Below are 24,644 nucleotides of genomic sequence, written 5' to 3'. Positions count from 1 at the left end.
CATTTTTCAGGCCGAGTATCTGAGCCGATTCCTGGAGAGCACTTCTGTGCTTGCTTAAGGGAGGGGAGAAGGTGCGGGTGTCACCAGTTTGCTTGCTAAAGGATTCTGCAAAATGCTGCACAGACAGCGTGTGTAAAGGGGTCTTGTTTGGTCCCGTTAACTCTCCTCTTCCCCGTGCAGCATTTCTCCGCACTGTTATTTCTGCTCTTTCGAAGAGGAGGGGGGGGGGGGGGAGAGACACTGCTGAGTAAGGCAGGGGGGAGAGCGAGCGAGACCTGCTGCGATCGGGTTACAGCGAGCCATGGGGGAGCAGAGGAGGGGCCGCTTGGCGAGGAGCAGCAGCGGGTCAGATGAAGTGCTGCAGCCATCCCTGGAGGGATCTGTTTTGCCTCGTTCTCCTGCCCTCTGGGCCAGCCCCGTGGCTTCCAGCGAGGCTTGGATACGCTAAGCCGGCTCCCCGGATGCGCCATGCCCCATCCCAGCTGCTGATCGCACACAGCCGGTGGGGGAGACCCCAGGAAACAGGTGCCCTCCACTTCCTCCAGCTGCATGCTGCCGGGCTTGCTCCCTCACCAGCATTCACCCGCGGGGCGCCTGTGCTGCAAGGACAGGGGGCTGGCGGGCGAGGGCAGAGGGAGCCCGGCGGCCTGAACTCGGCCGAGCCCCCGCTCTCTGACGGCCCGGTGCCCGGGAGGAGCTGCACCCCCCGCTGCTAGAGGCGGTGATTCACTTGCTGCCTCCAGCGCTCCCCGCTGCCGCCCTGCGCGGCCGCCGCCGCCGCCCTGATGGCTCCAGCTGACAGGCCGCTCGCCGGGAGCCGGGGCCGCCATGTGCCGCGGTGGCCGCTGCTGCTGCTCTAGATGCTCCTAGGGGCGTCCTGGCTGTGCGCGCCCGAGGCAGCCGCAGCGAAGCGGGGAGCGGCGGCGCGGCGGGGAGGCGGCGAAGCGGCGGCGGCGGAGGCGATGGACGAGTCGTCCCTGCTGGACTTGCTGGAGTGCTCCGTGTGCCTGGAGCGGCTGGATACCACGGCCAAGGCGCTGCCCTGCCAGCACACCTTCTGCCGCCGCTGCCTGGAGAGCATCGTCAGCTCCCGCCACGAGCTGCGCTGCCCCGAGTGCCGCATCCTGGTGGGCTGCGGGGTGGACGAGCTGCCCGCCAACATCCTGCTGGTCCGGCTGCTGGACGGCATCCGCCAGCGGCCCCGGGGCGGCGGGAGCGGCGGCGGCAGCCCCACGGCGCAGGGCAGCGCAGCGGCGGCGGCCGCCGCCCCTGGCAGCGGAGGAAGCGACTCGGCGGCGTCGCCCGCCTATCACCCCGCGGCGGCCACCGGCTCCCCCAGCGCGGCCGCCGCCAGCCGGGGCGCCCTGCTGGGAAAGGTGGGTACGAGCTGCTCTGCAGCGCCTGGGGCACGGCCCTCGGAGCCCAGCCCTGCCGCTGCTCGGGCACCCCAGCCCTCTGCCCCTCCTCGGGCACCCCAGCCCCTGCCCTCTCCTCAGGCACCCCGCGCCCCCAGCCCTCTGCCCCGCCCCCTCCTCGGGCACCCCGCGCCCCCAGCCCTGCCCCCTCCTCGGGCACCCCGCACTCGAGCCCTCTGCCCTGCTCCTTCCTCAGAGTTCAGATCCCCACGCACCCAGTCATTTGCCCTGCCTGCTCCTCGTGGACTCACTCATTTCCCCAGTGTCCCTGCACCCTTACCCCTCTTCCACACACCTCGCCCTGTTCACTCATTCTCTAGACTGCACCTGTTTCCCTACACACTCACCCTCTCTCGGACACCCCTTCTTCTAGCAGTGAGCGTGCAGATACAAACTTCATGTCATACATTCCCTTGTTGCTCACATACATGCTTCGGATCCTCGCATTTCCCTGTCCCCTGTATTTAGACACATCCCTTACCCTCAATCCCCCTGCACACAGCTTCTTCCCAGTCCTCTTTTTCTCCCTGTAGAGGAGAAAAGAATCTGGTTAATTATTCCTCATCTCAGTCCATTTGGGAGATCATTGCTGTTTTAGTTATGTTTATTGTTGGTTTTTTTTCAAACTAAGGGAGGCTTTGAAGTTAGTATTCAGAGTAGATTTGAGAATCTCAAACTAAAGTTCTCTGTGGGGGAAGGACAAACTGTCAGTAGAGAGTTTGGAAAATATTACTTTGGCTGTGCTGTTGCCAAGCTCTTGGCAGTGTGTGTTAGGGGATGGTTGTTGCTTGCATGGACGTTTACATTCCAACATGGGAAAGTATGGTGTATTTCCCTCTGTATTGATATTAGTTTATATAGATTGCAGAGCTTGTTTTCTGTGGCAATTGGTCTTGTTCATTGACTTAAGACTTAAAAACTAGCCTTTTCTCTGTCACCTTGCCTCATCATTTTAATGACTGGTCTCTGAGGATAGTTTTTGAGACAAGAAAACATAATGGTTACTAAATGTGAAAGATGTAATCAAAGAGTAAAAGGGCCACACACATTCTAAAATGTTTAAAATACATACTGCATTATGATTTCATTTTTTAAAAGGTAATGTATTTCAACAGGATATCCCATGTTAAGCTTGTCAGTTTGGTTTGTCTCTATAATTAGATTACCAAGTACATGTGGTGTTCTAAACTTAGTCAGACTCCAGCCCAATCTATACACATTTTAAAATAGTGACATGACTTGTAATCATTGCTGTAGCAACTCGCTGTTTAAATGTGCTGAAAGTAGGTGTCTTTTAGAGTGTCTTACACAGCACACCATCACACTGTTGTACAAACTAAAATTTCATACAATGACGTGTTTCTACTGCTCTATATTCTATACAGTGAAATGCAAATACATTATTTATATTCCAATCTATTTATTTTATAATTATATGGTAAAAATGAGAAAGTAAGCAATTTTTCAGTAATACTGTCTTGTGACACACTCATATTTTTATATCTGATTTTGTAAGCAAGTAGATTTTAAATGAGGTGAAACTTGGACTCACACAAGACAAATCAGATTCCTGAAAGTAGTCTGGAAGGGTTGAGAGCCACTGCTATAGGGCATAACTTTAGAACAGCCCTGAAGCTGCTCTACATTACTCTAGAAACCTGCATGGCTCCCAGACTGAAGGGCTGCAGAGGGGGTTTAGCACCGCTTTTGTTCAGTCCCTCCATCTCCACCATACTTATCTCAGCTGCACCCAGGGGTGCTGGAACAAGTAGTATAGTGGGGATGCTAAGAGCCACTGTAAACCCTGTTTATAATGGAAACCACTTCAAGCCAGGGGGTGCGGCAGCACCTCTAGTTCCAGAACCTATGGCTGCAGCTGAGGATCTAGCCCTATGTCTTTCTTCTGTTATGTAGGAGAAATGAGTTAGGAAATGTTTACTTACTCCATTAGCACTGCATTTAAGGTTAATTCTATTAGTTTTTTCTTCAGTTTTTGAAGTGTGGTAAATAGAATTACACATGCACCTTCAAAACCATTCTTACTATTAGAACAGTTTATTTCTGAGTTTTAATAATTTTGCCACAAGAGAATATAAATCAGTTTATATAAATTTAAAATGTATGTATTATAAATTACAGCATACACTTTTCTTTTTTACTAGAAAGTACTTCATGTCAACTGTCTAATCTTGCTCCCTTTGAAGTTAATGGCAAAGGATTCATTGATGTAAATAGGAACAGGATCAGTCCCTACAAAACATTTTATATATCTGAGGTAATAAAATTCAGCATAGCTCTTTTTTTAAAGGACTTTAGAAAAGAGGCAGTCTGAAGAGCAAGAGTTGCATCTTATCTCTGACGTCATATGTAAAGATATATTTAATTACCTCTAAACATACAGGAATTCTATTTGAACAGCATTTTAGTGTACTGCCTTTTGGATATGAAAGGTCAGTAGTGAGATTTCTTGTGAAGTTTTGGACCTCTAGTCCAGGGGTTCTCACAACAAATTTTTGGTGGTCTCAGAGTGCGGCCACCAACTCTTTCTGGTGGTTGCGCTGGCAATTTTTCCTAAAATACTTAATTAACTTTAGGAAAAACAAATAAATATGCACATATACATGTCCAAATCATTGTAATTTATTGATGTAGGGTTTTTTTCAGACTCAGTAATAAAATTTTTTACAGTGGTCTCTATTCTTTGCTGGACCTAAACAGAATAGAAACACAAATAAGTGCTTTGCATTTTCTTGTCCTGTCATTGTTGTTGTTGTTTCTTTTGCTTTTTTTATTGCTTTTTAAAAAAACATTTGCTAGATAGTAAGTCTGCTGCTCTGAAAAGTGATATTTGCATGTTTATTAATATCACTTTTCACAGCAGACTTACTCAGCCCAGGCAAGTCCTGGGACAAAGTAAGCCCTGGATGGGGAGGTGGGCAGCTAGGCCATGGGGCCCAGGGACGATGGTGTGGGTGGGGAGCCTGGAACCAGAGCCTGCTTCCATGTGGATGAAGCCCAAAGCCCTGCAGCTGAAGCCTGTCCCCCCACCTCCAGGAAAGTAGGGAATTCACCAGCTGCCTGCACCTCCAACGTTTGTGTCACTGAAGGGGGGCAGGGCCCAACCCCCGCTGGTGGCCCTGGGAGAGGGGCCAGTGCTCCTCCCTCCAATCACAGCCCAGGAGGCTATGGCTGCAAGAAAAGCCCCTGGTGGCTGCACGTGGCCACAGTGGCTGCATTTGAGAAACGTTGCAGTGGGTATTTCAATGTGATATTCTTTGGGACCCATGCTAAGGTTTTGAAGTTGTGCCTTCAGGAATTGATGGGAAATTCCATGAATTGTTTTCTATAAATGCAAATTTGGAACCTTACGGTGAAGTATGTTTGGGAATGCTTTGGGGATGACAGGTCCTTTTACTCAGCTGTGTCCACATGCTATATGATGTTCAAGTATTTAATAACGATTTCACAATTTAAAGAACCTAATTTTCTTTAAAAGGCAACTGTTCTTTATTTTTGTAGATACTTTTAATACAATTTCAAACTTAGGCTTGATAGTCCATGATGTCAGAGAACTCTGAGATCAGATGTTAAAGATTATATAGTTTAAAATGTTTATAATCATTAGATCATTTTAAAATATGAAAATTCCCATGATCATCTGAATGTGTGCTTTGAGTTGGAAATATTTCATACTTTTGGACTTCTATTCTGCAAAGGGATTCACGTGGGACTGGGAGGATCCTTATGTCTGTGTGGATCCTGTTGCAAAATCAAGCTCTGAATAAGGCTCTATAAACATGCAATGAAAAAGTTTCTGCTCTAAAGAACCCACAGTCTAAATGAAAACAAGACGTTGCAGATCTATGTTTGTAACACACAATGAATTGTGTGGTAGGGAGGGGAAGATGAGGGTCTCTGGATAACTGTTACAGGAACACCTGAATATATAGGTTGTGTGCACAGTCAGAAGGGATTGAGAGTTAATTATTAATATAAATGAATAACTTTCTAACAAGTCACCTCCCTAGCAATTTATGTGATACGCTGTACAGTAAGGAATCTTTCAGTGTTCAGGCACACTGTTGCATTCTAATGCTGATCACCTTGCCTGACCAACCCTTTTTTGGGGGGGTGCAGTGTGGGGGGAATGGCATTTTACACACTGTTTTGGTGCTTCCTTGAAACTTTTTATGCATTTGAATTTGGTAGAAAGTAATATTGCGCCTAACACGTAGTCACATTCTAGCTTTTATGATTAATCACTACAGTTTTCCCTTGCTTCCATTAATGAATGTCTGAGCAGAGTGTTTCCATGAAACTGTTTGTTTAGCCTTTTGAATGACCTTACAGTTTTATCTATGAAATCAATGCAGTATTCCTGATCCTTACAAGGTTCATTACAGTGAAAGAAAGTCTGAACTAATCTCCTTTTAAAAAAAGCAGCAGGGGAGAATAATCCTCCTTAAAGCTGCTGATACAGCTGATTGCCAAGCTTTCCTGAAAACAAAATACAACATCTCTATCTGTGTTAAACAATAGATGGTACAAAACTGCTTAGAATTAGACTTTCTGTGATCTCACTGTGAAGAGCAGATATCATTTGGTCTTCTGTTATAGCCTTTAGAGAGACAAGGTGGGTGAAGTAATACATTTTATTGCACCAACTTCTGTTGGTGAGAGAGACAAGTTTTTGAGCTTACACAGAGCTCTTCTTCAGGTCTGAGTGTGTCACAGATAAATACAAGGTGAAATGGATTGTTCAGCATAAGTAGTTAACAAGCCACTTCACTTTGAATGGTCCCTTGAAATATGTGTTAACACCTCTCCAGTCAGAGAGAGGAAAAGAGGGGGGAAAGGCTGGGGGTAGGAGGAAACTTAATGGGTTGTAGATTGTTGTAATAAGCCATAAATCCAGGGTCTCTGTTCAGTCCATGATTTTTAATGTCTAGCAAAGTTCTGTATTTAAGTTTCCAGGTTCATCTTTTGAAGGTTTTGTGCAGGTTTCCTTTGAGGATGAAGACTGAGAGGTCAGAGTGATCACTTTGTGAAAAATGGTCTCCCACAGGTGACATGGTGTTTTTGTCTTTTATCATTTTTCTTGTGTGAGTTCATTCAAGAGCACAGTGATTGTCCAGTTTTATCCACAGTAGTTATTACTGGGTTATCACAACATGTGGTGTACTTCATCCAAAGCACTAAATGCCCCAGTAACAACTGTGTGGGTGAAATGAGACAATCAGTATGCTCCTGAATGAACTCACACAGAGCTCTGTGTAAGCTTGAAAGCTTGTCTCTCTCACCAACAGAAGTTGGTGCAATAAAAGATATTACTTCACCCACCTTCTCTCCCTAATATCCTGGGACCAACACGGCTACAATGACATTGCATACAACAGTTACAGTCTTTGACAGCTTGGCTGTCTTGGAGGATATTTTGAAATGGTTTCTTATTTCAGCTGTTGCTTTAGATTTGTCGCCCTCTGGTATCAAATGCAAATCACACAATTTTTACGGTTTAATACCTTCATATCTTGGGAAGTGCCGTAATAGAAACGAGGCATTATCAATATAGTTTTTAGTTAGGGAAGAACACTATTTGCAGGTGAAGAATAATGACACAGAGCCCAAGGTCAGTTCTGTCAAACTTCACTCTTGTTTAGAAGATGTTCAGACTGATATGTTAGAAATGTATGCTTGTTGTGTATTCTCTCAGAATTTTAATTAACCTTAAAATAAAGCAAAAAAAACCCAACCCAGCTAAGGCTTTGATAGCGAAGTCTATGCTTTAATATATACATGTTTAATTTCCTACAAGTGTAATGTTGTCGAAGTGTTATTTTTCAACTTCAGAGTGGGTGTTATAAAGTGTGTAACATTTTGGCAGAACTTTGGGTTCTGTGTGTTGCTTTATCCCCTCTTTAGCAAGTATTCTTTTGCAACCTTACAAATATTTAGTAACATTTTATTAAGAGTGCTGAAATATAATTCAACAGGGAGTTGTTATGAATATGTGGATATTCTATTTTTTATTCTAGGGATAAGTCAAACTCTGGAAATATTTCAGTTTCCCAAGAATATATGGTTTGGGTCTGCTTATAAACATTACGATTCTGAAGTGTTTTTACCTGAACTAGATAACTATGTGCAACCTTGGACTAGTCTGTGCCTCAATTTCAGTGTGGAAAAAGGTGACAGTATATATATCCCCAATTTTTAAAGCGTTTTGATATAATCAGATTAAGATGCTGTGTAAATGCAAAGTAGTATTATACAAAGGTTTGGAGGCTGAAAGCACATTGGAAGAATAAGAGGAAGTTCAGAAACTGTTAGAGTGCGTAGGGGATAAAATAGGAGTCTAGGAGTGGTTTGTAATGGTAGCAACATTAGATACAAGGTTATAATATATTAGCTCTTCTGCTTCCATTACCATGTAGAACTGTGTTGGGAATTCAGGCTCTATCAAGAGTAAATGGCTCCCTACATCCCTAAGATAAATCCCCCCCCCTTTTTTTTACAATTCATAAAGTGTGTAGTTTAGGATTTTTCTGGTCATACTAAGATAACACCCTTGAGACTGTGGAACTCTCGCAGGGACTAAGGACCATTACAAACCTCGCCACTTTCTGCTCTAAGTCAAGGCACACTTGTACATAAACCCCGTTCACCCCACCTTCCAAAATAAAACACAGCACACACTATTCTCCCTCTGAGGAGAGGATAAGAGAGAGGACAGACCACAGGTGACAGATGTTAGTTACATTGCTTAATGCACTACTAGAAGGTGCTCAGATAATATGGGAATGAGGGTGGTATAAGAATGGCATCTCAGCTGGTCTGAGTTAAGCAACTGAGGGTATAGTATTTTCCTTATTTTTCATTGAATGCTTCATCTGTATATCAGATTCAGGGAGGAGGGATATTTCACCTTTTCAGGTGCAAAGGTCTGCAATTTACAAGCCCTGGCACCTATGGGGAAACTTGCTGCCCAGAGCGTTTTTTGAAATTCCTGCCAGTGGAGGGAACAGCTTTAATTTGTGGCCAGGGCTTCATAATAGCTTTAATGGTAGAAACTTCCTAGGAGTGAAGCAGCACATTTCCTAGGAGCCCTGTCCCAGGCCAGATCATCTATGTACTTTCTACTCCAGTGATTCCCAAACTTTGGGGCAGCACCTGGGTCAGCCCCCTTGTGGGGGGGCGGGAGGGATGGGTGGGAAGGGAGCGCCACCTAGGCCAGCTCCACCCCGAGGCAAGCTCTGGCCCCAGCTGCAGCGCCGCTCCGCTCCCAGGCCAACTCCAGCCTCAGTGCTGCTCTGCCTCCAGGCCAGCTTTGCCCTCATTCCCTCTCCACCTCTAGCCCAGCTCCGCCTCTAGCCCCAGCTCCTCCCCCATTCCCAGTTCTGCCCCCAGCTCCACCTTCAGCCAAAGCTCCTATGCCGAGGAAGCCTTGGCAGTAATGGGGGGCGTGGACAGATTCTGTTACTGTGGAGGGTGTGACAGGAAAAGTTTGGGCACCACTGTTCTAGGCTGAAGCTGGCCAAACTTGGGTTCACTGTGGAGTGGAGGTTGTAGGCATTTTGCACTGCTATGTTTCCCATCTAGGTGGACTTTTCACTACTAGGGGCCCACAGCCTGGGTTTTGCAGGAGGAAGTGAATTAAGCCAAGCATTTACATGTCTGAATCTTGTTTATGTAGCCTAAACCTTTTAGGAGCAATAGAGAGAAAAAAAGCACATATATTGTCTCAATATTGAAGAAAATCTTGAGTCAAGCTTTTTAGGCATCTAATTCGTGAAGAGGGTAGCATCACACTTCCTAACAATATCTGATCAGCTGATACACTTTATTTTTCTGCCTCTGATTCAGATTTCTTTTCTTGTAGTGCTATAGTTTTGTTGGAAACTGCCCTGAATTTAAACAAAAATTTAAATTAAATTAAAATTTTAATCTAAATCTCTTGAACCTTTTTGTCTTCCTTGATTGTAACTGAAAGACATGTTTCAGCACAGGAAGGTTAAAAAGTGTCTTAAAGCATTTTTAAAAAAAAAACAGCAAGGAGCCCTGGGGTTTTCATTTACTTTTCTATGTCTCAACCCATTAAAGAAAGCTGTAGTATCAGAAGTGTGCGTGTGTCAGAGGAGATGGGAAATGCTGGGGAGATGCATCAGATGAATTTATAACATAGTAAATTATTATATATTTAAGAATGTCACTGTTTTCAGTTGTTAACTTTAAACCCATTACATCTTGCAAAAATCAAATAGTTCTGTTTTACCAAACTTTCAGATATTGCTATTATCTTTTGGTAACTAGCTAGAAAATGTTTGATGAACTATTGAATATTTGACTTTTTCATTGGTGGAGTTAGTTCACTTCAGATTGGAATCACTAATAATGGCCTGAGTCAAAGTGAACATAGAATAAAAAGATGACTCTGGAAGGGACTTTGTGCAATGACTGTAGTGAATTCAGAACTATTATATTCATCTGTGAATCATTGACAACAAATCTAACAGATACCATAAGTGATGCCTTTGGAAACCAGAGTCACTGACATGTTTGAGCATATAAATAAAGTATTTCAAGAATGATGAACAATACCAATATTAAAGAGAGGGCTACTCTTTGCTGTGGGTAAAGTGTGACAGATGTGGTGGGTTACATGATATTGTATGACTGACTTCTGAATGATGTATCAAAACAAGAGCCTAAATACTGTACACTTAACCAATGCAGGGCATTCTTTCTCAATGATTCAAGGTTGTATATATCACTAAATGTAACAATATTTAGTTACTGTTGTTCAGTAACTAGCCACTCAAAGATAAAATACATAAGCTTGGAAGAATGTTAAAAACCTGTGTTCTACCCAAATTCTAACTCTGGTCATTCTTCCCTTTCTGTCCTAAACTGTTGTGTAGTTTTGCTGTTTTCTGTTCTGAGGGGCAGCATGGTCTAGTTCTTAAACCTTGGAACTGGGTCTTAGGAGATCTGGGTATATTCACAGCTCTGCCACTGACCTTGAGGAAGTTGCTTGAACTTCAGGTTCCCCTTCTGTAAACTTGGGATAATAGTGATTAACCACTTCTGCCACCCCTCTGAAACCTGTAGCCACCTACAGTGATTTGAGATCTTCAGATGAAAGGTGCTGCATAAGTGTAAAGTTGTTGTTAAAGAATTTGGGATCATATGAGATGAAAAAGGACTCTCCATATTGAAGATATTACTATTATTTTCTGTCTATTGATAAAATTTAGTAGAGTTGCCTTTTTTGCTTCTGCGGCATACTGGTATAGCATATAAATATTCCAGTAACCTATATATAAAGGTGTGTCTATACTACATGCTTCTTTTGGCAGCATATAGCATACATACCCACAGTAGGGTTGTCAGTTTTGGTTGGATGTATTCCTGGAGGTTTCTTCGCATGAAGGGATGGTTGGCAACCCTAATTTAGCCCTCCCTAGCACAGGAATAAATAGTAGAATAGCCTGTGAGGCACAGTTTAGGGAAATAGACATGCCTGAAGAGTGTGGGTACTCGAATATGCACCCTACACACTTGCTACTTGCCTAAGCTGTGCCTCCTCGTCTACACTGCTATTTTTAACACTGAAGTGTCCTGTTACCTTCCTGCTGTATGAAAAGACTCCCCCGTGACGAAAGTCTCTGGCAGGCGAGAGGCAATGGGGAAAATGACCCACCTGCTGTCTGCGTTCTTCTAGAACCTTTCACTAACATGTGTTGCTACACACTGCCACGTGGATGCAGCTTGCTTTTCATTGCACCATACTGCACTTGTACCCTACACACTGCCACAAGTGGTATGTAGTATAGACATAGCCTAAATTCCGTAGGAGGACACAATATTCCTTATTTCTAATCTTAACAGCTTGTACACAGACGTAACTCCTGTTGTTGGCCAGATGCCCAGCAGGTCAAGCTCTGTAGATATGTTGGCTTTTAATATGTGTGTGTGTGTGTGTCTGTTTTTGCAGGTCAGTGAGGCTATCTGTTTGTGATACAATCCTGCCCTGACAACAGAAACTGTGGAGTTTATTGACCAAAATGGCAACATAAAATATTAAAACACTGGTATATTTACGTTTGTGTAGATTACATAGACTACCAAGGCTTTTACTTACCATCTAGAGCTATTTTAATTTACTATCTCATCATTTTAACCTAATCCAGTTATTGGCTAAATCTTTTCTGAATCTCTCCTCCCTCCCTCCTCTCCGTTCTTTTTCTAAAAGTGTGTCTGGCTCCCTTTTGAATTGAGCCACACTGTTATACTTACCTCTGTCGCTAATTTCAGCTGTTTGGTATTTCAGACTTCCTCTGTGTAAAGACACTGCTTAAGTTGCAGAACAAAAATCTTTATTCCCTCCTCAGCTTCAATGATTTCTCTTTAAAACTAGTAGTTATCTAAAACAGATTTCTTGTGGGGGTCTTAGATAGGATCCTCCCTTAGAATCTTTTTCCAAAAGAAAAACAGCCTCTTATGGTTAATCTTTCACTATAATTAATATCTCCAAATCCTGAATCACTTCAATTGCTGGCCTCTGCTCAATTTGTATTTACTCTTTTTTCACTATGAACCGAAATCACATAGGTGCTGGAACTATGGGTACGGGGGCTGCTGCCACATCCTTGGCTTGAAATGGATTCCATAATATACAGGGTTTACAGTTTGGTTCAATGGCTCTCAGCACCCCCAAAAATTGTTCCAGCACCCCTATAAAGTCGGCTTTTAATATAAGTGGATTCAACTCTAATAAAGCCACTGGGCACCCACCAGAGCTGAATTTTGCCTAGTCTTTTCAGTGTTTATATTTTCCAACAGTTTTTTCCCAGTGTGGGAACAGGCTGTTATGGACGGGCCCAAGATTTGTTCAGCTAGTCCAAGGATATCTTGACACAGGAGAAGAACACTGGGAATGGAGAAAGCTGCATGACCTTGGATCTGCTCCAACTCGCACTGCAATTGTGATCCTGCTCCTGGGGAGAAAACAACAGGCACTCCTGAGAGTCATCTGTCATTTATCCCTACTTTCATAGCAACCCCCAGTGCCTGCAGATATGGTGCTGTTCACATATAGAGGTATGCAGCCTTGAGCAGTGCTTACTAGCCTGAGCATCTCTGAACTGATCCTGTGGCACTGAGACCACGTGGAAGAAAACATGGAGCCACCCATGGAAGCTCCCGTGCAAGCAGGATGTAGCTTTCTGGTAAGGGAAAGACAAGGATGGGAAGTCACAATTTAAGTCAGCAAAAATAATAAAAATTAGAAATAAAACATACAGAACAAAAAGATGAGAAAGAAAAAAGACCAGAGGCAGAAGAGAGAGAATATAGAAGGGGAAAAAAGATGGGAACCATTGTGCTAATGCATGGTGTGGTGGACAGGGGACAGTAAACCCAGCTGCATCGTTGGTTCTCTTTCGTCAGTATTTTTCTCCGGGCATTAGATATAATGTTTTTTTCGGGCAATTCTTGGGATTACTGATCCTTTAGTTTTAATTAATTGATTGTGTTGCACAACAGCTGCACTTACATTCTTGTTGGTTCCTGTTTGCAGAAAGTATGATTTTGTATTGATTGAAGAAGATGATGAAAACACTTTTAAAATATGTTTAAATACAATTAAAAACAAATATAATATGTGACTGAATGTTTACCCAACACATAGTCACTCACTTAATTGGATGCAGTCATAGACTGCTTTATCACACCCAAGTATATATAATTTGATAGATATCAGTCTGTTTAAAGATCAACATTTAAAACCATAATTACACATAACCTGAATTCTTTATGTAAGCATAGTAAATTTGGGTTTTAACTTGTTTTTTTCCCTTTTAAAGGATTAGATTTGCAAGTTGGATTTGTCTGTTCCTGTTCCATTAGTACAGTGCTGATTTTAATATGATTTCCATTGTTCTGTTTTTGTTCAGTCTATAGGTGTGTAACATTGTTTGAAGAATCCTCTCTCCTATCAAAATAATAATAAAAGAATTTCCATAGAGGTCTCTATCTTGTCCTGTTTTGGAAACTACAAAATTTAGCAACCCTGTGCGTAGTTGGATCCAAAAAAGAGAGAAGGCAATATTACATATTAACATGTTAACTTTAAAAATAGATTAATGGGGACAAAATCTTATATTTTGTTAATGACGGAATGTAGTTTGATTAAATTACTTTAATTGGAATGTTCACAGAAGCATGATATGATTATCAGGAGGGTAATTGTTCTGTTAGTTGTAAAACTATTTCCTATTTTCTTGCAGATGAATAGCATCTCATTTTGGGGAAGATTGGGGGATAATGACTTCATCATGTTAGTGAAGCATTTGCCCCTCTGTTTGCTGTCAACTGGAGTTTGATTTACCTTACAAGTAAAATAAATGCTGTTTGTGGTTTTAGTGAGTGCATTTCCATGTGTGTAGTCAGTAATTGTGGGAAGAGGTTATTCATTAGTTTGTGCTTGGAATGTGTCTCTGTTATTACAACAACATGCCCAAGACACTGATTAGTCAATCAACTTAGCATTAACATTTATTTTCCAGGTGTTTTTAAAACCTGATTCAAAACTGTGGATTATATATTTTCCCTTTGTGAGCTTTAAAATGACTTGCTTCCATGAGATAACATACGGTTTTCAGTTTAAAACAATTTATGACTGAAGACTTGCTGGTTTGTTATCAAAATGCTAATGACTGTTTGTGCTAGGGTCTCAACTTTTGTCTGAGGGAGGATTAGAATAGACACAGTCTCTGAATAATGGCCTTTGTAATATTCATTAATACCTCACTGAGCTGCAGGAACCTTTCCCCATGTGGGTAGAAGTTCATTTACTTACAACTGTTGATGTTTGTTACAATGAACATAGGAGCTAGGGCCCAGATTTTAAAGGTGTTTAGGCTTTGCTGTGTTCAGTATTGTACTGCCTAACTGATTTAGGAACCTGAATCTCATTTTCAAAAGTGATTGAAGCAGTTAGGAATTTAAATCCCATCAACTGTCGATGGGATTTTAGCTCATAAGTGCCTAAAAACCTTTGAAAAAAAGATTCAGGCTCTTAAATCAGTTAGGCATTGCGATGATGAGCACAGCAATGCTTAAATAATATCGGTAATAATCTGGGCCAAGATCTTTAATTTTCAGCATGTTGCTACATCTTTTCCATAGATAAAAGATGTTGAAATTCTACCAAAACAAGAGACAGTATTGACTTTGGCACACTCCATTTTGATTATGTGTGTTTGTTTAAAAAAACCAAAAGTCAGCCAGTGTTTTGGTTCTGTGATTTTCTAAAAGGGCAAATACATTTACATTATCTAGTATGATGTGGAGTAATATTGTTTAGCATGTGCTGATTTCAAACTAAGTCAATGTGAAAACTTTTATTTTTTTGTGAACTACTGTAGCAAAGATGATTTTACAGATTTACTTCCTCCCCCCCCCCACATTTCTAGCCACATTTTGGAGCAATTTCTAACCCAGCTGCATTTGTTATGGTGCCTAACTGCTTATGCAATTTGAAATGATGATTATTGTGACTTTTCAAAGTTTGCAACAGTTTCATCTCCTTCACCATACCAATATATTTTCTTTTGACATTATAGTGGTAGTTATTTTAACTTAGAATGGTTTGTTTTTGTTTGGCTGGTTTTATTTTGTATAACTTCTGGTATGTATAAATGAAGAGATCACAAATTAAAGATTTCCCACTGCCCTCCTTATTGCTTCCATGTAGAATTTGGAACTATCATGAAGCATTTGGCTGTGATGACTTTAAAATATTATAGAATTTTTCAAATACTATATTTTGCTAAAAAACCTAGACTGTTTCTTCCAGTGATCTCTAAGGGTTTTAAATAATGTTTTTCATAAATGGTGTTCAGATTTGTGCTGGATGGGCCTGGGTCCGTGCTCTCCCAACAAATGTTAACAAGTATTGAAGACTAGAATTCAGTGCACATATTTCTCCATGTTTGAGCAGTCCCCTCCCCCCTTGTTATCTAACTAGCGAACGAGTAAAAGAAGAAAAAGAGAGAGTGGGAAGGACCCCAACCTCCCCTATTCTGAATATTGTATATGCTATACTGGCAAGATGTATGATAAATTATGCAAGATGTATTCAAGGATTTACACTTTGTCATTCAGTCAGTTTTTTGAAGAGCTATTTATTCTTGGCTGTATCCATTTTCCAGAAGTTCATCAGAGATGGTGGAATATTTTGGAAAGTGATTTGATGCAAGTTGCCCCTAGCTGAGTTTATGTTATCACTGCTTAACATGGAGGCTTGCTCTTGGGGTACTTATTTTCAATAACTTTTAAATGGGGATAAAACATCATAAAACACAAAACTTATTGAGGCATGTCACAGACTTTCACACTCTTCAGGAGAGTCAACATAGTCAGGAACAACTTCAGCAGCAGTTTCTCCTTCTAATTCCCAGCCAGGCAGGCAAACCGTCTTCTCCCTGATGCTGGGAAGCTATGTGCTGAGGTACAGCAAAACAAACAAACAAACTAGGAAGTTAGCAAACAAAAACTACACTTTGGGACAGTTAAGGTTGTGGCAGGACACACCCCATGCACCCAAAAATGTCAAAGAAGGGAAATAAGAAAAAAAGAAAATTGGAGAGAAAGACTCATGCCTTTCAGTCCACCTTCATATTGCATCCTGGAGTGTGTTATCAACAACATTGTTGATAACACGAAAGTGGCAAAGAAAGTATATGTCTATCCCTTAACTTCTTATGTCCATGCTTTCAAGGTTGTGGGTGTGTGAGGCAAGTCCTATTGTCTTAAGTGTCATGAAATGTAGTTTTTGTTTGCTAATGAAGATTAATAAAATTGTTTAATCGGATGAGAGGTTATATAGAGTTCTTGAATCCTTTTGTAGCATACACCCACTTAAATAATGCTGGGTGTATGGGGCAAGGCCTACTGTCTTAACTGTCATGAAATGTAAAGGTCGTCTAAGTAGCTGGAGTAAACTAGAGCCGCCATGAGGGAGAGAGGATTTGGGGATTCTAGAATGACAGATTGTAACGAAGTGGCCAAGGTGAGATAACTACTGAATGGCTACAGTTTTTAACTGAGGGAAAGGAGGGAGCGAAAGAGAGTTCACAAACGTGACAGGTGGTTCATATCAGTATCAAATTTAGATTACGATATTTAAATTACAGGGTGTTAATTCTGGGAAATGCCTAATGGAAACACTGAAGACCAAACTAACCAACCACTTTGGCTAGATACTGATATATACAATTAGAACAAAGACTCTTAAATGACAGTAGTTAAACAACTGTGGCAGCAAAGTGTGCACGACTGCATTGCATGCACAGATCTGCCTATTGCTCTCTCCCTTCCTTTCCAGTATGAGGCATACCTCTCAACCTTCAAATGTACCAAATAGTGACACCTCCAAGTGTGACAGGTGCCATCTTGGCCAATGCCAGGGGCTGAACCAATGACCTCCAGAGCTTAAAAAATAACATGAATATTTACAGATTGGACTAGAGAGCAAGGCTTTTGAATTGAGAGTTATCACAGACTTTCATCCTCTGTGGATTGGGCACAGAGAAGGAGATAGAACACACACACTGACTAATAGGTTATACAAGTGTGACAGATGACTGAAATATGAAGCACGGATATTTTGGTGATTCATGTAATAACTTACAGATTCATAGATTTTAAGTACAAAACTTATTTTAAAGAGCTCTTCTCACCGTGTGAATCATAGTCAACCCTACTATCCCCTTACATAGAAAAACAGCAGGGTTTGAACCTCTTGATCTTTATATCCCCAGTATGCCTTCACTGTTTGAGCTACAAGAGTATTTGGTAGCCTGTTTGTAGACCAGTCTCTGGAGGAGCATTTGACACACACTTTCCCCGTGGGTTTACACAACTATTTATGAGTCAGCAATAGAATATTGGTGATCAAGTGGTTTATTGTGTTTAGACATAGGATAACCCAAACTGGATTAACTTAATCTGAAAGGCAGTGTGTGGTAGTGGATAAGATTGAGATGTGTAATGTTAGAGATCTGGCTTCTGTGTCTGTGGTGACCTTGCTCTGCTAACTTATTTTAAAAATGGGTGGTGGAGTGTTCAACAGCTCTTCCCTGGCTGCTTTCCAGTCTCAGGGTCATGGCTGTAGCCAATAATAAAGGTGCTGAATTGCATGGGAATCTAAACAGCACTTAGAAGAGGTAAGATGTGAATTGCAGATCCATTCTTTCCCAGCTCAGGAAACTTTCCTCTCTGCTAGAGGAATATTTGGTCAGCATGGGGGGACTCTCTCTCATTTTTACTCCTGAAAGGCAAGGTTTACCTTGGCCCACGTATTTTCTCTTATGGCTAAAGAGTTATAAAATTATCTCTAAAAAACACGGCTGGTGTAGAACTGATATTCTAAGAATCGGCAACAACGCAACACAAAGGGCAGGTTCAAGAGTATGTTAGATTTCATGCAAACATAGTACAAAACAAAGTGGGCAACCAAGAATAGGACCCTGTTGTGCTTATCATTGTACAAACTCAGAATAGTAGATGGTCCATGCACCCCAAAGAGCTTACAATCTAAATAGACAAGACAGACACAGGGTGGGAGAAGGACTCTAACACACAAGTAGAGTGAACAATGGGATGGCAGCAAATATCATGTTAGTTCCATTATTATTATTTTTATTATTGGGTGGGTTTGTGTAAGAGGGGATAAGTTAAATGGAAAGAAAAGGGAGGGGGAGGGAGTGAGGAGGAGAGGCCAGGTGAGAAGAAAGAAAGAGGGAGAGGTCTAAAGTGAAGCTTAGGTGAAGAGACCATGAATGAGAGAGAGGAAGAGGGTTGGAGGATTGGAGCTTCCAATTATCAGAAGACAGCAAAAAACAAATATAGCCAATGACTATCCCGTGACGGATCTTAACAGTCCAGCCCCATGGTTTTGACCTTCCACACCATCTTTGGTTAAAGCTCATTTGCTTCTGATGGGGAGTGTAGATTGATCAGATGTGCTGCTAATGACTTTAAGTGTGTCCTTGATTTCCCCCTTGCCACTGTGGTTAGTTAGGAGATGTAGGGATAGGTGCTGGAACTAGAGGTGTGGGGGAGGTGGGGAGGTGCTGCCGCACCCCCTGGCTTGAAGTGGTTTCTATTATATACTGAGTTTACAGTTTGGTTCAATGGCTCTCAGCACCCCCCCATACAAATTGTTCCAGCACCCCTGGATATAGGCCACATACTTGCTGGTTGCGCCCATGGGCAAGCACTGCCTGGTTCCCTCATTGACTTGCGCGGTGCCTTTCCCTCATTTACTGAGTGGTTAAGACACTTTGACATTCTTGAGCTGACTGTGTATGCAAATGCAATTGTGATAGATATGGCAGTCCAGTCACAATTGTAGAAAGTTCTCTGAATGTCCAGAGGTCCATGCTTTGTCTGCTTCTGCCCATACCAGCTAGAGTCTCTGGCTGTCTCCTCTCTGCAGTTTTCCCTCAAGGTCACATGATGGGGAGAAGGGTGGCACCAGCTGGGTTCTAGTGCCCTTGGAGTTGGGGTGTGTGTGTCTCCTGTTCAATCTATGCTCTGCAACACAACCGTAACTATAGTGCAGCTACTGCTGCACCATAATAATGTCCTGCCAAAGGGCCTCTTCCCAGGCCCCTTGAAAGGAGAAGGTAGATCACACTCTGTGGGCCTGATTCTCCACTGCCTCGAAGCTTGTGGAAGTGGATGTAAAATGCTACCATTGGCATACATGAAGAGAAAATTACAATTTGATACCCACTTTGCACAGGTATATAGGACTACGTGAGGTTCGAGGCAATAGAGAATCAGGCCCATTTAATCTAACCTCTGCTGTGACTGCCAACAAATGTAAGAATTGTGATGGTAGTTCTTGGAATCTAAACCTGTCTTCTTGGAAGTGAATTGAGACAACATCTTACTTCACATAATGTACTGAATAGCCATCAAATGGAAACGTTTGGTCATTACTGGTTTAGCATAAAAAATTTAAAAGTGCCTAAATCCCACTTTCAAAAGTGACAGGAACCAAGAAGAGATTTAGGCTCCTAAGTCATTGAGGTGTTTCTTAAGTTGCATTTGAACCAGTGACCTAAAGGTGAAACGTTCCATACGTCAGTACTGACTAGACAAATCAGTGTTTCCTTTCTAACAAAGGTGAAATAAATTGAGCTCAGGCACGCAGTGGAGGTTGGTGACATCTGAAAGTGGACAGCTCAAAATTGATATGTAAAGATGTAAACTAAGTTGCTAGCAGTGGATATAGATCATTTTGAATTTGACTGAAGGAAGGTAATTGCCTACCTTTCTTACTTTGAAGAGTACAGTACAGTACAAATGCCCTTGGAAGAATATGTTACGTTAAGAAGTTGCTGTAGCTAGAGAAGCTGGAAAGTGATGATCTGGGTAGAGCCTGAACTTGGTAGTGTCGCTGTAGTTATTTAGTAGCTCTGTGAGAATGAATTCCAAATACATTGTTTTTTTCATGCTTTTTCTTTTGTTTAGCAAAACAAAGTGGGGGTATTGGACATACTGGCTAGACAAGTGGGCAAAAGTAAAAAAGTATCTCTTTTTATGTAGTTGAAAGGATGGATGAGTTCTTTCTGTACGTAAGTATATATTTATTATTTATATATTGCCTCTGTGTAGCTCAGAGAGACTGGGAATTTTATGGATAAGACTCAAAGGACTGTATTGGCAAAGCTGTCCATAGGGGACTTATTAGAGCCTATTACTTAGCCTATAGCCCAAGGAGCCTATTACTTTTTAGGATTATGATCCCATTCTGGTGCTGTGGGAAGGATAGGTAATAGCTGCCGGATTAAGTAGTAGTACCACAGCCTGCAGCAAACCAGTTTTAGGAGTCTTGCTGCAGAGAAGAATGCGCTTCATAGGAAGGAAAACTCCAGGAAGGGAATTTGAATAGTTTTTGCCTCATTGACCTGGCATAAATATTGTCCAGGATAATGGCTTGGATTGATGGGATTGCTCTGTTATTTCCCTTTAGCTCTGATGGGTGTTATTGCTGTGCTTGCAATGATGAGATTTATTTTTCTTTTAAATGTTTATCTTCATACACAAACATATAAAACCTAAAAGAAACAATTTCACTGATGACACAACTCTCACACTAAAGATAAACATGGAAGCACTGATTCACCACCTTTGCACTTGTACTATACTCAGGTTTTCTGGGGGCTTGATTAGCCCCTGCTGTAAGTTAAAGCACCTTTGCTGCAACAGCCCCTGTGGCTTATTCAACAACTGAGAATAGGCAGAGTGCAGCGAGCTCCGTCTGCATTGCCTCCTGTCCCAATAGCTCTCCATCTTATTTTCAGCTGAGGAATCTCCTTATGCTGGCATGGGTATTCCCCAAGATAATTTCTGCTGGGTTCACAGCTCTCTTACGCCACTGGAACAGCCTGAGAAGGCAAGGGTGGAACAGAAAATGAAGTCAGGAATCTTTACTACTTGAAAGTACAGTTGAACCCTGTTATCTTGACGGCCTAGGGGTTTGCCAAAAGCCGTCGAGATAACCAAGGATCGAGATAAACCCCTATCCACCCCCCACCCCCTCCCTGCCCCCTTACCGCGCTGCCTGCACGTGGCTGGATCCGGCAAAGCGGAGCCGGGCGGACGGACGGGCGGGCGGGGAAGCGCCGGCGGGCGGGCGGCAGGCGAAGCCGGGACCAGGTATGTGGGGCGGGGACGGGCAGGGACCAGGTATGCGGGGCCGGGCGGGGACAGGCAGGGACCGGGTATGCGGGGGCGGGGAAGCGGGGACGGGCGGGCGGTGAAGCGGAGCCGGCGGGCGGGTACGCGGGGAACCGCGGGGCTGGGGAGCCGGGGAGCGGGCGGCTGGGGACACGGTGGGTCGGGGACGCGGGAAGCGGGCGGCTGGGGAACCGCGCGGCTGGAGAGCCGGGGAGCCGGCGGCTGGGGACACGGTGGGTCGGGGACGGGCTCGAGATATTAGGGTTCGGCGAATCGACATAACGGATGAGAAACTCATAAGACAAAGAGGGAGTTTGGCGGTTCCACTTGTAAACCGTCGACTTAATAGGATTGGCAAGTTAACCGAGGTCGACATAAATGGGTTCGACTGTATCTATAAATTAAAAGTGAATATGTTAAAATATTTTTCTACATATTTCTTTCTGGAGGTTAGAACAGTTCAGTTCTATACTTCAGTTTCTTGACCACCTCAGTGCAGAGTTTCTGTTTAGATAATGTATTTTGAAAAGGGTTTATGAAGATAAAATTGGTCTATGTTCCTTGTGTCATTGAGAATTCACTCTAGGAATTCTTTTGGTTTGAAAGAAAGCTTATGAAAGGGCAGGTTGGAAAATTTGTTTGACACCTAAAACAGGTATATTCTCATTCTTTACAGATTTATATTGCCCAAGTAGAACATTTAGTCTGTGAATAACAGTAAAACTTTGTACTTTTAATTCATTAACTAAAGATTTATCTCTTTATTAATTTAATATTTATCTAATCCATAAAGTACCTTACAAAGAACAATAAATATCATCACCCCATTTTATATGAGGAAACTGAGGCACAGAGAGCTGTGGACCAAGGACACATGTCTTGGTGGCCGAGCTAGGAACACAGCCCAGTTCTCCTGATTCCTAGACAGAAACTCTGAACTGTCTCTAAACTGCTCACGCCCTTCTGTTTGAAGTGACTGTAATAGATGTGTGGTGCCAAATTCAGCGCTGATTAGTGTGATCATGAGTCCCATTTACATCAATGGAGTTGTATTTGCTTTACTATACAGTACAGCCATATGTGGCCTGTAATCTTATATTTGTTATTCTATTTGCTAATATTAAGTTGTTACAGCGCTAATGGGAAGGCTACTGCTAAATACCCTGTTTTGCTCGTGTCGTCATGTTTTTCTTTTTTTGTTTGTGTGTTTACTTCTCTTTTGCTTATTTTCTCTTTTATACATCTGCAGAGTTTTTTGTTCTCTATTTTCTATGTCATTTGACATGTGAAAGGAGCCAAATAATATATTCCATAACACTGTCTCAAGTTAAGAACCAGTTTTAAAGCTGTACAATAATTGTATTACAAGGAAGCCTGATGTGCCCTCAGTGGCATTACTGTATGGTGAATAAAAGCTAATTTAATGGAAACAGTAGAGTATTTGAAAGTTGACTGCATGGAAATTGGATTTTTGCCTTTTATTATTTACTTTGCACCGTATTCATATTTAAGGCCATAGAGATTATCATCCCCTTTAAATGCCCTTATTTAATAAAGAGTTTGTATTTCACAGTATAGAATCTAGAGTGAACTTCAGTGCCTTATCAGGAATTCAATTAACTAGCTTAGGTTCCAGTTGCCCTGTAAATCCTATAATATATCTAAATAATTAATTTGCTTTCTCTGAACAGTAGCAACTACTTTTAATTATATTATAATTATATTTAACTCTTGCATAATACACACTATTTATGACAAACATTGTTTTTTTCAGTTTGAGTATTACAAGGGCATTAAGTAGCAACTCCATTGTTAAGGTTATGTTCCATTTTTCAACTAAAGTGGTATTTAAATTGCCTTGTTAAGCACGGAAACAAATCATGATGACAGCCAAAATTTCACTGCTTACTTTTCTCATGGTTTGAAGTGAACCTGTTCAGTAGTCTGACTTTAAAATGAGCCAATTAAAAAAATTACAGTTGTTGTCAAACATTTCCTGAGATTCCTCTTATAAACCATATTCCACCCCTTCTCCCCCCCACCCCATGTTAAATTGAAGTAAATAATCAGGCATGTATCGGTGGTTTGAGTGAATGTTAAATTCTAAACATTCCTGAAAGGTATTTCCCGGGGTCCTAACTTTCTGAATTAAAAAAAGAATTAAGGTTGCACTTCTTGACAAAGTACAGTACCCAAACTTCCCTTCTTTGCATGTAGATTATCACAAATCTGCTTTTCAGAACAGTGATTTTACAGCTTCTGTCATACATACCCATCTCTGATACTAAGTGCGCTGTTTTGTGGCCAAACTATTCTTTGCTCTTTTTCATGCAAGTTCTCTAATTTCATGATCAGGACACATGAAGTTTGTATATGGAGACACCTAACTCTCCATCTATTGATACTGGATGCACTGGCTTCCACATAGTATGTGGGAGGAGGGGTCAGGGTGCCAGCTGATCAGCTCCCCTGCTGTGAAGCATAGCCCCTGTCAGCATTGCTCCGTGCCTGCCTGAGGCTTGCAGTTTGTGGGGGCAACACTGCCCCCGTTCCCCCAAACTACACTCATGTTAAAAAGTGCTGGGCCATGGCCCCCTGGTTTTGGCACCATTGTGCTGAGTGACGCTTATGAGGCTCTGTATGATCCCAGCACGTGGCAGTATTGAACTCTTAATGAAGGCTGGGCAATGATTACATTCAGCTAACTAGCTATCTAATCAGAAATGTGTAGAATTGTTTTATTTATGACTGTAAAGAAGAGTAGAAAGCAGCAGAACCATAATATGGTTCAGATTAAGGCATTCTAATTTGTCTGGTATCAGAGGGGTAGCCGTGTTAGTCTGGTTCTGTAGAAGCAGCAAAGAATCCTGTGGCACCTTATAGACTAACAGACGTTTTGCAGCATGAGCTTTCGTGGGTGAATACCCACTTCTTCAGATGCAAGTAGTGGGAATTTCCAGGGGCAGGTTTATATAGGCAAGCAAGACCTCGTTATCTCTAGCTTGCTTCTGCCAAATTTGGGCAGATTTTCCAGTGATTGCAAAAGGCTCATTCCTAACACAAAGGCCACGCTTCTACAGAATTTCAAGTCCCTACCCAAAAGCACAGGGATAGTAGAAATTTTCAAAGAAAAGGTCTCAAGTATATTTTAACACAGGAAAAACAATGTATCTTTCCCTAGCCTCATTCCTGGAAATGGCTGAAGCATTTTGGCTGACGTTTTCCAAATATCGTTGGCCTGAGGAGACATCTGGTAGGGGAAATTTCAGCCCAAACAGTTAAAAGCAACTGAAACAGAGTCTTATATTAGGACGTGTAGGGCAAACTTAATAACAGGCTGTGTTACCAGCGCTGTGGTGCAATTTACTTGTAAATATGCAAAATAGCTCATTAAATAATTTGCAGAAAGTATCTCATATGGAGCAGAAAACTTGGCAACTATGGAAGTTTCCTCTTCATCTCCCAGTCTTCTGT

The 24,644-nt window shown here is 42.2% G+C and overlaps 1 protein-coding gene across 2 annotated transcripts in view; it reads left to right on the top strand.

Moving 5' to 3' along the window:
- Window positions 1–357: 357 nt before the first annotated feature.
- Window positions 358–24,644, top strand: part of SH3RF3 (SH3 domain containing ring finger 3) — a 384,518-nt gene continuing 360,231 nt past the window's right edge. For both annotated transcript variants that reach the window (XM_039529863.1, XM_039529852.1), the window contains exon 1: window positions 358–1,376. In XM_039529863.1, coding sequence (XP_039385797.1) covers window positions 861–1,376 — 516 coding nt within the window. In that variant the 5' untranslated portion in view covers window positions 358–860. The remainder of the gene's footprint in view (window positions 1,377–24,644) is intronic.

The sequence above is a fragment of the Mauremys reevesii genome, linkage group 1 (assembly GCF_016161935.1).
Source record: "Mauremys reevesii isolate NIE-2019 linkage group 1, ASM1616193v1, whole genome shotgun sequence".
Taxonomy (NCBI): Eukaryota; Metazoa; Chordata; order Testudines; family Geoemydidae; genus Mauremys; species Mauremys reevesii.
Note: the sequence above shows the minus strand (reverse complement) of the source record. Positions and strands in the feature narration are given on the sequence as shown.